Here is a 14,151-nt window from a genome sequence, read left to right as displayed (position 1 = left end):
AGTTATGACTGCATCACTGCACTCCAGCCTGGGCAACAGAGAGAGACTTTATTGCTCTCTCTCTTTGAAAAAAAAAAAAAAGCAAAACAGCAAAGAAAAACCTTTTCAGACAAAAGCAGAAGGAATTTGTTGTCAGAAGACCAGCACTATAAGAAAATCATCTATAGAATCATAGGAAATCTACAAAAAGGTACTAGACCTAATAAATGAGTTTAGCAAGGTCCCATACAGAAGCCAATTCCTATAAACTAAAAACTACTGGAAATTGAAATGAAAAAAAAATCCATTTACAACACCATTAAATACATGAAATAGTGATGTATTTATCAATATTTATTTAAGTACTTCATATTAACAATGGTAACACATTATTGAGAAACATTAAAGGAAACCCAAATAAACGGAGAGATAGACCATATTTATGAATCAGAAGACTCAACATTCTTAAGATATTAATTCTTCCCACATTGTTCTGTATATTTAATGCAACTTCAAAATCCTAGCAGACTGCTTTTTTTTGTAGCAATTCAGAGACTGATTCTAAAATTTATTTGAAAATAAAAGCAATAACATTTTTGAAAAAGAAAAAAGAAACCAGGGATAACTTAGAGTACCTGATTTCAAGACCTACTATTTGTCTACAGTAGTCAAGATGGTGTGCTGTTGTTTTAAGACATGTAAATTCACACGACAGGATCTGGAGTCCAGAAAAAGACTCACACATATATGGCCCATTGATTTTCCACAAAGGTGTCATGGTAATTCAGTGGGAGAAAAGATCATCTTTTCAACAAATGGTGCTGGAGTAAATGAATATCTGTGTAGAGAAAACGAACCTCCGTTTTTTTCTCCTCTGTTTGGGTGGGCTGGACTTAGTGACTTGCTTTTAAAGAAGAGCAGGGAAGGAGACCAATAGTAACTCTGCAGTGGAGAAGCCCGTGGTCCTACCTGGCTGTCATGCACCCCACATATTCCTTCCAAAACCCACCACACCCAGGCTGGTCGTGAGAGAAACGTCAGACAAACCCAGACTGGGGAACACTCTACAGACTCTTCTATCCACTCTTATGGAAGATGGTTAAGTATATGTTTAACTGTACGAAGAAGTTGGCAAAGTTATAGGTATCTTAGATATTTAGCCAAGCAAAATAAAATATATACGTTTCCACCAATACTTGTACTTTAATGCTCACAGCAGCCTTATTCTTAAAAGCCCCCAGACTGGAAACAACCCAAATGTCCATCCACAGTGAATGGAAGACACCCTGTGGTTCAGCCTACACCATGGGATACCACTTAGCAATACAAAGCATGAACTGTCTCTACACACACACGGATGGGTCTCAAAAACATTATGTCGAGTCAAAAAACAGTACATGTACCATGTAATTTCTTATATATGAAACTCTCAAAAAGACAAATCTCATGGATGATGTCAGAAAGCAGGTGGGCTGTGGACTGACACACACTGGAGGGGGCAAGAGAGAGCTTTTCTAGGTGGTGCAAATGTCTTGATTTTGGTGATGGTTACAAGGGTATACACATTTTTCAAAACTCATCAAAATAGGCACTTAAATGGCATTTTATGATGTATAAATCACACATAAATAAAAGTGATAAAAATCAAATGGAAAAGGGATTCTAGGCTGGGTGCTGTGGCTCATGCCTGTAATCCTAGCACTTTGGGAGGCTGAGACAGGTGGATCACCTGAGGTCAGGAGTTTGAGACCAGCCTGGCTAACATGGCAAAACCCTGTCTCTACCAAAAATACAAAAAAATTACCCAGGCTTGGTGGTGCATGCCTGTAATCCCAGCTACTTGGGAGGGTGAGGCAGGAAAATCGCTTGAACTTGGGAGGCAGAGGTTGCAGTGAGCCGAGATTGTGACACTGCACTCCAGCCCTGGGCGACAGGGCCAGACTCCGTCTTAAAAAAAAAAAAAAAGGAAAAGGATTCTAACACAGCAGCCCAAGTGACTGTATGAGGCACCCCAAGGCATCCCAGGGGCCACAAATGCCTGCCTTGGCAACCCACAGTGGAGCGGGGAGGACAGGTGCTGGGCCAGAAAGACCAGAGTGGATGCCGCCCTGCATCTGCAAAGTCCTTGGGACGGCCTCTGGCCAAGGGGCAGGAAAAGACAGTGCAGCCAATGGAACGGGCATAGACTAGGAACAGGCAGTGGCCAAAAGGAGTTAAGAAAAAATCCACACAAGGGAGGCTAACCCCAGGCAGATGCTATTCTCCCTGGGGTTAGAAAGGCAGAGCCCTTACAGTAGTACAAGGTTTCAGATTCTGCAGTGGTATCGGCTTCAAATGCAGATTCGGATGCTTAACTAACATATATAGTTAAATGCTTCAAAGGCTTAACTCATATATATTTCAAATGCTTAGAATCAAATGCTTAACTAATATACATTTCAAATGCTTAGATTCAAATGCTTAACTAGTATATATTTTATCACAGGGGCAAGCTCAAGATTTCTTTTTCCTTCTTTTAGTTTAAAAAATGACAGCAGGGCCTTACCAGAGAGTTGCTTGATGGCTACAGGTCTCACTTTGTAGGGAGTGCTGCAAAAGAGAAGACAGTGCTGCCGTGAGACTCTGCAAGGCGCAAGCTATATGTCTGGCAGGAGAGATAAGCACTCGGCGTGATTAGAATTCAGCGGATTAGGTGGTTTTTTATTTTTTTTATTTTTTAAATTAGCTTCTTTGACTGTTCTCAGCTTCCTTACTCAGATGAATTTCAAGTATATCATTTAAATGATCAACTTCCTCTATAATGTTCGTGTTTGGTCAATTAAATAAATGTTGTCATGGGTACTACTGCCAATCACAGGTGCTGTATCAAGTTGGAAACATCAGACTCGGACAGCTGCCTGGACCCATTTCAGGACCTGGTGGATGCAGGTGGCCTCCCTCTCTTTTGCTCTGTTGAGCTGATGGTGACTGTATCCCCCAAATGAACAAGAGAGGATGGTGACAGTGACGAAGTCAAAAATGCACCGGGATCTCCGTGATGTCGCCCCCCCCCCCCCCGTCATCATGAGGTCCAGCGTGACGGGGAGAGAATACTGGCTCTGCAGATGACAGCCAAAATGTTTCCGTCACTGGCACATGACGGCCTCTGGCCAAGAGGCAGGAAAAGACAGTGCAGCCAATAGAACACGCATAGACCAGGAACAGGCAGTGGCCAAGAGGAGTAAGAAAAAATCCACACAAGTGAGGCTAACCCCAGGGAGATGCTATTCCTTGACCCAGCAGTTTAGGAACATTTGGAAACCTGGTAAGAAAGGTGCTACAAGGACACAGGGCGGCAGACGTCACAGGTGTTGCTGGTGGGGTGTGGGTTGCCACATCTTGGGGAAAGCAGTGTAGCAACACCGGTTAAAATCCTTTGTCTCAGCAGATGAATTTAGGGAGGGATGCATCAGAATGAAACAGGGGCACACAGCGGGACAGTCAGATGTCATGTGTTCATGTCTTTGACGTGCTCATTCATTCATTCGCTTGCTCTACCCATTTCTTCCTGAGTGCCCATTGTGGTCGGGTGCAGGTGAGTTGAAAGAGCGTGCTCCACTGTGCTGTCTGGATGGTTCAGTCTGTGCATCTCTCCACAGGCAGGATGCCACATTAGTGGTCCCATGGTGCTAGGGTCTGAATGTTGAGGCACCCCCACCCCAAATTCATATAATGAAGCCCTCATCCCCAGTGGGTAAGATTAGGAGGTGGGGCCTTGGGAGGTGATTTGGTTTGGAGGAGTTCCTGAGGGTGGGGCCCACGGGATGGGGTTGGTGTCCTTACAAGGGGCAAAGACACCAGAGCCATCTCTTGCTCTGCCTTATGAGGGTACAGCCAGAAGGCAGCTGTCTGCAAGCCAGGAAGAGAGGCCTCCCCAGGAACAGAACCTGCCCACACCCTCATCTTGGACTTCAGCCTCCAGACCCTGAGAACTCAATGTCTAGCTGTTTAAGTTCAGACAGACTGAGACACTGCGGTGTCAGGTAGTTGTTAAGAAGATGAAGACAAGAATGCAAGTATTCACCTGGTGGGATGCCCATGACTCCTTACTAGGTAAAAACAACAAGTTACAGAGTGATATATAGAGAATGAGCTCATTTCTGGAAGAAGAAACACAGTGAATATGGAGGGGTATACACACCAAGCTGTTCATGGTGATTAACTGGGGGCAATACATGTGGTTTGATGGTTACAGGTAATGTGGAAAATCTTTACAATTTTAAACACCAATAATGTGAAAAAATAAAACCTGTGTGGCACTGACCTCCCTGCACTTTGGGCTCTTTGTCTGTAGGGCGGTGAGGCTGAGGTTCCCAGGAGAGCCGGGCACTGTGGACTTGCCAGCTGAGCCCAAGTGCTGGGGACTAGAGGGCCCTCTGTCCCCTCGATTCTCGCCTCACCCTATGAATGACCCCACTCACGTAGAATGTCAAGAAGTGAGCCCACACCCTCTTGTCTCCCACCACGTGCCTGCGTGGGCTCAGGAGAGGCCCTGTCTCAAAAGGCCTTTTAGTGGTGGGTCATTTGGCACTGGAGGGCTCATTTCTCCCCAGAGACTCGGTCATAAGAGGCATTGGGCTTGAAGCATGGCCCTAAGTGCAGAGCAGAGTCCTCCAAGCTTCCCAGGTGGAGAGGGCACTCGGTCGTCATTGGGACTAGGGCCCCTCTAGCCCCTGATGCCTGTGCTCAGCTGGGCAAGTCCACGGTGCCCAGCTGTTCCAGGAACCTCAGCCTCACTGCCTTACAGACCCAGAGCCCAAGGCGTAAAGAGGCCAGGTGCTTTGCTGATGGCCTCAGTGTGGCCAGTGAGGACCCGTGGCAGGGCTGCCTAGGAAGGGCCCGGGCTAGGAGGACAGAGTGGAGGGTGGGCAGCAGAGAAGCCGGGTGTGTTGGGCTCCTCTTGGATCCTCCTTCCTTCCTCTTCTCAGTGTCTCTCGGGCTCCCGCCATGAGAGCAGCCCTGGAGATGGTGCAGTGGGTGGACAGAACGCCAGGACCTGCGTGGGCAGCAGGAAGGGGCTTTGCCATCACTCCTGCCACCCTGGCTCCCCACTCCTCCCCGACTTCCTTCTCCTGCGTCTCCTCTGAGGAGCAGCAAGGACTCTTTCTTCTGCTCCTTCCCCTGCCCCTTGTCCCTAGAAAATTAGTGCTGGAGGTTGGGGGCGGGTAGTGACCGGGAGCAGAGAAGGGCTCCAGGAGGTGGGGCAAAGGCTGGAAGGAGAACAGCATGGATCCCACGCAGTGCCGGTGGGGACAGAGCCCGAGAGGCGTGTCCAGCAACTTCTCCCACGCAAGAGACTCAGAGGAAGTTGCCCTGGGCACCTGACACAAAAACAGGCTTACCAAGACACCCTCCCCTCATACAGGGGAGCTGGGCCTGCTCATCCACCCAAATGGAGCCCAGCCCCCTTCAAGCCCATTCAACCTACTCAGAGGCCAGCCTCTCTGAGGAGTCTGGTGAGCTGAGGGCAGGAGCCAACACATCAGCAACAGAGGGAAAAGTGGATGGACAGGGAGCCTCTGTGAATGCTCCAGGAGGCTGCAGAAACCTTCCTGGCCCTTGGGCCCAAGATCCTTGGGTTGCATTTCTGGGCCACTCAAGATCAGTCTTGGCTCCCAGATGCTTAATCCTTTGGCTTCTCACAACCCATTATGTTGCTCCCATGAATGAGTCAACTCTTGGCTCAGTCTCAACGGAGCTGAATCTTCATCATGCTCTTCAACAACAAATTAACACAGGAAGCACTCCCTCTTTGGAAAGGATAAGCTTGCCTCCAGCTTCTACTGTATTTGTCTTTTTCTAAGATCTAACTGCTTGGGCTCTAAGACCTCTTTTAAAACACATTTAATAGGAGGAGGAGGAGGCCTGGAGCCATTCTGGAATATAGAAAGCTTTTCTCTAAGCCAGAATGGCCGAGAATACTGGCCTTGCACACACAGAGCTCACCCGGTGGAGAGTCACCCACGGCACAACTTGGCTGAAACCGGGAACAAAAGGAGCAATGGTGTGTGTCGCACGGCGCCGTCCTCTGGCCCTCTCCCCTCTGTATGTGTCTCACCACACACCCCACTTTCACTCATGCTACTGAGGTGTCTGATTTTTCTCCTTCCACTGCATTTTGAAGCAGTAGTGACTGGGGAATGGAAGGGGTAGGGTTGTCAGGAAGCAACGCCCATGTTAGCTGGATGTCAGGATCTCCAGAATGTTCCCAGATTGGAAAGGAAAATGACACCAGATGGCTCAGAGTCCCTCCAAGGAGGAATGCTGAAGCCTTATTTGATCACGGTTGGGCTATGACTTTTTATATTTGTTGGTCGTTAGGTTGTTTAGTCATCAATTATTTTTCTTGCCAGCTCTAAAAGGGAGTGGAAGCCAATCAGCCTATTTTCCATATATTCCATGATGTAAACGTGTTCCAGGTTATTTCAAATGCCGGCTTGAGCATGCTCCAGATTGCACCAAACGTCCAGGAGCATAGGAAGCGTTAGGCAGCTGCCAGTGGATCCCCAGCCATAGGAGGGGCCTTTGGATTTGGGGCAGGGACAGGAAGACTGACAGTGTGCAGAGGGGGAATGTGCTTGGAGGTTTGCAGAAGGGGAGTGCCCGTTGGGCTGGGGTGGGCATTCATGCAGCTCAGCAGATTGGAGACAAGTACATTATGGTGGATTGGGACCAGACATCCCAATGCGGGGGGCTGGAGAGTGTCCTGCAGCCAACAGGCCACTGGAGAACTCCATGCTGGGAGTGATGGGATGGAAGTGTGTTTGGAGCCTATTTTTCTGGAAGGTAGCAGGACTCAAGGGAGAGATAACTGTGAGGGGTAACAGGAGGCAGAAACCAGAGAGTCCACCCATGAGATGCGGTCCACACCAGGAGCCGGCCACCAAAATCTAAAGGATGGTGTTAAGGCAAGAAGTATTTTGAAAGAATAATCCAATGCAACAATTTGTTTAGTTTGGAATGAGGAGCAGAGAAGAAGCTAGAGTTTTAATCTCTAAGAGACCGTGCAACCGGCATCACCCCTTCTGATCAGGATGGAGGTGGTCAGTCAAGAGCCCTCGGAATTTGGAGATTTCATGAAACGCCCACCCTATGGCTGTGAATCTGGGAAGAATCCAAGCATGCCAGATGCAACCAGCCACCTGCAGGAATCCAAGCATGCCAGATGCAACCAGCTGCCAGCAGGAGAGACTTCTCCAAAGACATGGTTCCTGGGCCTGAGGCTGGGGGGACAGTGAGGTGACCAAGTCCACACCAAGTCACTGCAGGTGCCTTCAGAAGCGGAGGAAGTTAAAGAGAGACACAACCCAACCAACCAACAACCAATCCACCAACCAACCAACCAATCAACCAGCCAGCCAACCAACCAACCAACCAACCAACCAACCAATCAACCAACCAACCAACTGCTGACGTAGATTCTGAGCTAGAGGGAGAGGGCTGCTGTCTGCTAGGAAGAAACAAAGAGTTTACCCAGCATGTTTCAGCAAGGGAAGGCCCTGGGTCTGGTAGACATAAGTTTCTGGTCACCACAGGGTGGGGTCAAGAGTGGTTTCTTAGATTTTCCAGACCTTACATCAGCGGTTAGTCCCCAGACTGTGTGCTGGAATCACTTGCAGAGCTTTAAAAAAAAAAAATCTCTTAAAAATCTGGACTTAATTGAGGGGTCTGGGCATCAACTGGTACCTTTTTAAAGATTCCTGGGTGGGCTGGGCACGGTGGCTCAGGCCTGTAATCTCAGCACTTTGGGAGGCCGAGGCGGGCGGATCACCTGAGGTCAGGAGTTTGAGACCAGCCTGACCAACATGGAGAAACCCCGTCTCTACTAAAAATACAAAATTAGCCGGGTGTGGTGGTGCATGCCTGTGATCCCAGCTACTCAGGAGGCTGAGGCAGGAGAATTGCTTGAACCTGGGAGGCAGAGGTTGCAGTGAGCTGATATCACACCATTGCACTGCAGCCTGGGCAACAAGAGTGAAACTCTGTCTCAAAAACGAACAAACAAAAAAGTCGGACGCGGTGGCTCACGCCTGTAATCCCAGCACTTTGGGAGGCCGAGGCGGGTGGATCACGAGGTCAGGAGATCGTGACCATCCTGGCTAATACGGTGAAACCCTGTCTCTACTAAAAACACAAAAAATTAGCTGGGCGTGGTGGCGGGCGCCTGTAGTCCCAGCTACTTGGGAGGCTGAGGCAGGAGAATGGCATGAACCCGGGAGGCGGAGCTTGCAGTGAGCCGAGATCGTGCCACTGCACTCCAGCCTGGGCGACAGAGTGCGACTCTGTCTCAAAAAAAAGATTCCTGGGTGGTTGCAATCTGCAGCCAGGGTGGAAAGCTCCTCTTTAGTTGAACTAGCTTACAGGGAGTGGTTCAAATAAGAGCAGGCGTGTGTGCTTAGGACGCCTGAAAGCACAAATTGATGGGCATGCATCTCACTCTCAGGCATTCTCTGCAGGAGCTCAGGCACCTGTGTGGAAATCGGGGCAGTGAATTTCCAGGCCCCATGGGTCACCGTGTAAGGTGGGGCTCTGAGCAGCCACCTGCCCAGCCTTTCCATGGCCCGTTTTCCACACAGCACCATAGTCACAGCACGAAAGTCAGCAGAGGATGCCGGCTCCCTCCTGGACACGTGGTGAGGGAATGGCTGCAGCATGAGGCTGGGGGTGGGAGAGAAACGGTGAGCATTTCCGAGGCTTCGCGGGGCGGCTCTGGTGCAGGAAGAGTGCGAGGAGCAAGGCGTGCGGGCCCCGAAGCACATCTCTGAGGACGGCTGCTTGTTACCAGGCACCGAGTGGAGAAGAGGAAGAGGGGAGAAGACAAGGAGGAGACAGGGCCAAAAAAGAAAAGGCCAGTAACGTCACCTGCCGGAGAGGGAAGAGGGAGGGAAGTGGGAGAGAAAAGCCCCTGGGTCAGAAGAGCATCAGTGGTGTGTCCCGGGCCAGCCTCATCCTCCTCACTGGGAACCTGCAGAAAGCCTGGCTCTCTGCTGCAGAAAGATTCTCAGGGCCCCCCTCCGTCACGAACCGGAGACCGAGGGGAGCTCTGTGCTCCACCAAGCCCCCTGGGGATTCCGACGCAGTTGTCTGAGAACTACTAGGTTGGAAGATTGGGGGAGGGTGAGAGGACAGTGACAGCTGAGCACAGGGGAGACCTCAGACACCAGGTGCTCCGCCTCAGCACCGCTGATGTCTCCGGCCACGTGTGTCATTGTTGTGGGCCTGTCCTGTGCGCTGTAGGATGCCAAGCGGCATCCCAAGTCTCCACCCATTGGATACAAGTAGTAGCCCGTTACCCCTGGTGACATCCAGAAATGTCTCCAGACGTTGCCCTGCGTCCCCAGAAACAAAATTGCTCTGGGCAGTGCAGAGGGGGAGGCATGCACGAGCTGGACTGGTTCACTCTGTCCCCGACTCAGTCCATCCTGCACCCAGCATGCCCCGCCTTGTTTAGGGGCTGGAAATCCAGCAGAGAGCAAGGTGAAATTTCCTTCCTACGAGAGAAGACCGTCCAGCGGGGCCAGCAGCAGTGAGAACCTCAAACAAGTAAGTGAGATCACTTCAGACTGAGGTGCACACAGAGGGGAGGAAGCCAGTGATGTGCTGATGGTGACAGGTGGGGTGACTTTGGATAGTGATGGTGACGGGCTGGGTGACTTTGGATGGTGATGGTGATGGGTCTGGGTGACTCTGGATGATGATGGTGATGGGGCTGGTAACTTTGGATGGTGATAGTGATGGGGCTGGTGACTTTGAATGGTGATAGTGAAGCGGCTGGGTGACTTTGGATGGTGATGGTGATGGGGCTGGTGACTTTGGATGGTGATGGTGAAGGGGCTGGTGACTTTGGATGGTGATGGTGTTGAGGCGGGTGACTTTGGATGGTGATGGTGATGGGGCTGATGACTTTGGATGGTGATGATGACGGGTCTGGGTGACTTTGGATGATGGTGAAGGGCCTGGTGATAGTGATGGTGAAGAGGCTGGTGACTTTGGATAGTGATGGAGATGGGCTGGGTGACTTTGGATAGTGATGGTGAAGAGGCTGGTGACTTTGGATAGTGATGGTGACAGGCAGGGTGACTTTGGATGGTGATGGTGATGGGTCTGGGTGACTCTGGATGATGATGGTGATGGGGCTGGTAACTTTGGATGGTGATGGTGATGTGTCTGGGTGACTTTGGATGGTGATGGTGCTAGATGACTTTGGATAGTGATGGTGATGGGCTAGGTGGCTTTGGATGGTGATGGTGATGTGTCTGGGTGACTTTGGATGGTAGTGGTACTGGATGACTTTGGATAGGATGGTGATGGGTGGGTGACTTTGGATGGTGATGGTGATGGGGCTGGTGACTTTGATGGTGGTGGTGACAGGCTGGGTAACTTAGGATAGTGATGGTGACAGGTCTGGGTGACTTTGGATGGTGATGGTGATAGGTCTGAGTGACTTTGGATGGTGATGGTGAAGGGGCTTCGTGACTTTGGATGGTGATAGTGACAGGATGGGTGACTTTGGATAGTGATGGTGATGGGTCTGGGTGACTTTAGATGGAGATGTTGATGGGTCTGGGTGAATCTGGATGGTGATGGCGATGGGACTGGGTGACTCTGGATGATGATGGTGAAGGGGCTGGTGACTTTGGATGGTGACGGTGAAGGGGCTGGTGACTCTGCATAGTGATGGTGATAGGTCTGGGTGACTTTGGATGGTGATGGTGATGGGGCTGGTGACTTTGGATGGTGATGGTGATGGGGCTGGTGACTTTGGATGGTGATGGTGAAGGGGCTGGTGACTTTGGATGGTGATGGTGTCAGGGTGGGTGACTTTGGATGGTGATGGTGATGGGGCTGGTGACTTTGGATGGTGATAGTGAAGGGGCTGGGTGACTCTGGATGGTGATGGTGATGGGTATGGGTGACTTTGCTAGTGATGGTGATGGGCTGGGTGACTGTGGATGGTGCTTAAGGCAGGTGGCTGGGCTGGTACCTAGCGGATGAGCAGAAGCTGGTTCTGCAGAGCTGGCAAGGCAGGATCCTGTGGGCTGGGCATGGTGTGGGCGTGGGTACAGGGGATAAGTTGGAGAAGTTGGTGAGGCATAGGTTGGCAGGGCCCAGATTGGGAGGCCACCATGGAGAAGGAGGTGTCTTACCAGGTTGAACCTGGCAGCCGTGTGGGAGAGGCAGGCTGGAGGCAGGGAGGTCAGAGCTCAGTGAGGCCTGGACCTAATGGTGGCAGAGGGAATGGAAGAAGGCACAAAGGAGACGGGGGTGCAGGAGGCGCAGGCACTAGCCTGGGAGACAAATACAGCCACATCTCAGCACGTGCTGCCCCCAGCCACGATCAGTTTGTCACGAGAGAGGAGAGTCTATTCTCTCCTCTTCACCATGTCTATGCCTATATCCACACCCACAGTCATAGCTAGAGTATCCGAAGCTCTTTCTACACCCAGAGCCACATTATCTAGATCACATCCACATCGGTGTCTAGATCCGTTTGCGCAGCACCCGTACCCGGTTAGATCCACACCCTATGCATCTATCTATATCGTCATCCGCGTCTACCTCCATCTTCTCCACCTGTACCCGCATCCTTGTCTACCTCCATCTTCTCCACCTGTACCCGCATCCTTGTCTACCTCCATCTTCTCCACCTGTATCCACATCCACGTGTGTCTCCATCTTCTCCACCTGTACCTGCATCCGCGTGTCTCCATCTTCTCCACCTGTACCCGCATCCGCATCTACCTCCATCTTCTCCACCTGTACTCGCATCCGCGTGTGTCTCCATCTTCTCCACCTGTACCTGCATCTGCATCTACCTCCATCTTCTCCACCTGTACCCGCATCCGCGTCTACCTCCATCTTCTCCACCTGTACCCGCATCCGTGTGTCTCCATCTTCTCCACCTGTACCCGCATCCTTGTCTACCTCCATCTTCTCCACCTGTACCCGCATCCTTGTCTACCTCCATCTTCTCCACCTGTACCCGCATCCTTGTCTACCTCCATCTTCTCCACCTGTACCCTCATCCTTGTCTACCTCCATCTTCTCCACCTGTACCCGCATCCGCGTCTACCTCCATCTTCTCCACCTGTACCCGCATCCACGTGTGTCTCCATCTTCTCCACCTGTACCCACATCCTTGTCTACCTCCATCTTCTCCACCTGTACCCGCATCCACGTGTCTCCATCTTCTCCACCTGTATCCGCATCCATGTGTGTCTCCATCTTCTCCACCTGTACCCGCATCCACGTGTGTCTCCATCTTCTCCATCTCCACTGCTCCCCTCTCCCTGTCCACTGCCATGTCCGTATCATGGCACCTCATCTGTCTCTGTCTCTTTATCAGAAAGGCATGCATGTTGGCATCTCAGCAGAGAGCTTCCAGACATTTGGGCTCTTTGGGCTCAAGAGGGCTTTTGTCTGGTGTGTCTGATACTGTCTCTTGTTAATAAGGCACCTGGGTCCAGAGAATTAGAAGGGTCAAGGTGGGCTTCTCCTATTTCCCGCCCAGTTTAAATGTCTCTGCATGCTGTTTCAAATGAGTTCAGGAAAACAAAGCAGTTTCTCTCAGAGACCCAGCTGGCATGGACAAGGTGCTGGTTTCTGTGAGGTCCCCTCTGAGAGATCATTTTAGTCTTGTGGGCGTTAGGAGGACAGGTCACTCAGTGACTTCACTTCTGAGCGAGACCCCCCAGGCTGGGAGCTGGTGCTGAGGCTGACAAGATGCTCACTGGAGTCTCTGGGGAGCCAATTAGCATTGCAGCTTCTGGGGAGTCTGGAAGCCAAGAGTCAGAGCCAGACTGTGTGGGGCAGGAGACGGGCGTCCTGGCTAGGGCAGGAGGGGAGACTGACGGGCACCGCCAGATGAGAGGAGCTCGGCTGAGGCCTCAAGGTACAGGGAGGACGGCTGACCAGGACAGCTCTGGACACGTCCACTGGGACCTCGCTGAGGGGAACGGCACTGGCCATGCCCACTGAAGCCTCACTGAGGGGGGTGGCGCTGGCCACGTCCACTGGGACCTCGCTGAGGGGGACGGTGCTGGCCACACCCACGGGGACCTCGCTGAGGAGGATGGCACTGGCCACGTCTACTGAGCCCTCACTGAAGGGGATGGCACTGGCCACGTCCACTGGGACCTCGCTGAGGGGGACGACACTGGCCACGTCCACTGAGACCTCACTGAGGGGGGCGGTGCTGGCCACATCCACTGAGACCTCACTGAGGGGGGTGGTGATGGCCACGTCCACTGGGGCCTCACTGAGGGGGACGGCGCTGGCCACGTCCACTGAGACCTCACTGAGGGGGGCGGCGCTGGCCACATCCACTGGGGCCTCACTGAGGGGGACGGCACTGGCCACATCCACTGGGACCTCACTGACACAAGGGTCTGCCTGACATGCACTTTCTCCTGTGGGCTCAGAGCTGGCCATGGGTCAGTTGGGCAGGACACCCTGATGACCAGATTGACAAATGTACCATCGCATCTACTGAGTCCCTTGGAGGCTCAGTGAGCCCCACTCTGGAAGGAACAGAGGACACCAGAGAGGGGTCCTGAGGTCGCACCCACCCCCCACCCCGCCAGCTCACCTGCTCCCTCGCCTCATGAGGAAATCTAAGTTCCACTTTGCCCAACCACAAAGAGCAGTGGAGGCTGCTGGAGTCTCCCCAGGTCACCAGGCACAGGGGCAGGTCACTGACCTGAGGGCCCCTGCTCCACGTCCTTCCTGGGCCACACACCGCTGGCTTGACCTAGTTCACAGACATTCACGGAGGCTTTCACCAGCCTCTCCTCTTGACTTCCTGGGCCTCCCTTGTCCCCGGCCCTTCTGTGCATAGAATCTCCCACAGGCATCACTTTATGAACACAGAGACCGGCCTTAAGTGGGTAAACACGAAATGTCCCCAGGGGCTCTGTAGGGAATCTCCCGCGGTCCTTCCTGGGGTTAACGTGGGGATCCCGGGGCCTGGCTCTGCAGCTCTCGGCTCACCCTCCTGGGCCTCAGTTTCCCCTCTGTACAATGCCTCCTCCTGTTGAGAAGCAGGTGCAGAGCCACAGCTGCAATTGTTATCTTGGAACGTGCCCAGCTCCTCTGCAGGGGAACATGACAAGTCAGGCTTCCTTCACACTCGCT

At 52.0% G+C, this 14,151-nt stretch overlaps 1 protein-coding gene across 5 annotated transcripts in view; it reads right to left on the bottom strand.

Moving 5' to 3' along the window:
• Window positions 1-14,151, bottom strand: part of PDE9A (phosphodiesterase 9A) — a 123,461-nt gene that overhangs the window by 73,339 nt on the left and 35,971 nt on the right. For all 5 annotated transcript variants that reach the window (XR_010138894.1, XM_024239428.3, XM_024239430.3 and 2 more), the window contains exon 4: window positions 2,525-2,568. Coding sequence is in view for 4 of the 5 variants with exons in the window: in XM_024239428.3 (XP_024095196.1) it covers window positions 2,525-2,568 (44 nt within the window). In the remaining variant the exon portion in view is untranslated. The remainder of the gene's footprint in view (window positions 1-2,524; window positions 2,569-14,151) is intronic.

The sequence above is a fragment of the Pongo abelii genome, chromosome 22 (genome assembly GCF_028885655.2).
Source record: "Pongo abelii isolate AG06213 chromosome 22, NHGRI_mPonAbe1-v2.0_pri, whole genome shotgun sequence".
Lineage (NCBI taxonomy): Eukaryota > Metazoa > Chordata > Mammalia > Primates > Hominidae > Pongo > Pongo abelii.
Note: the sequence above shows the minus strand (reverse complement) of the source record. Positions and strands in the feature narration are given on the sequence as shown.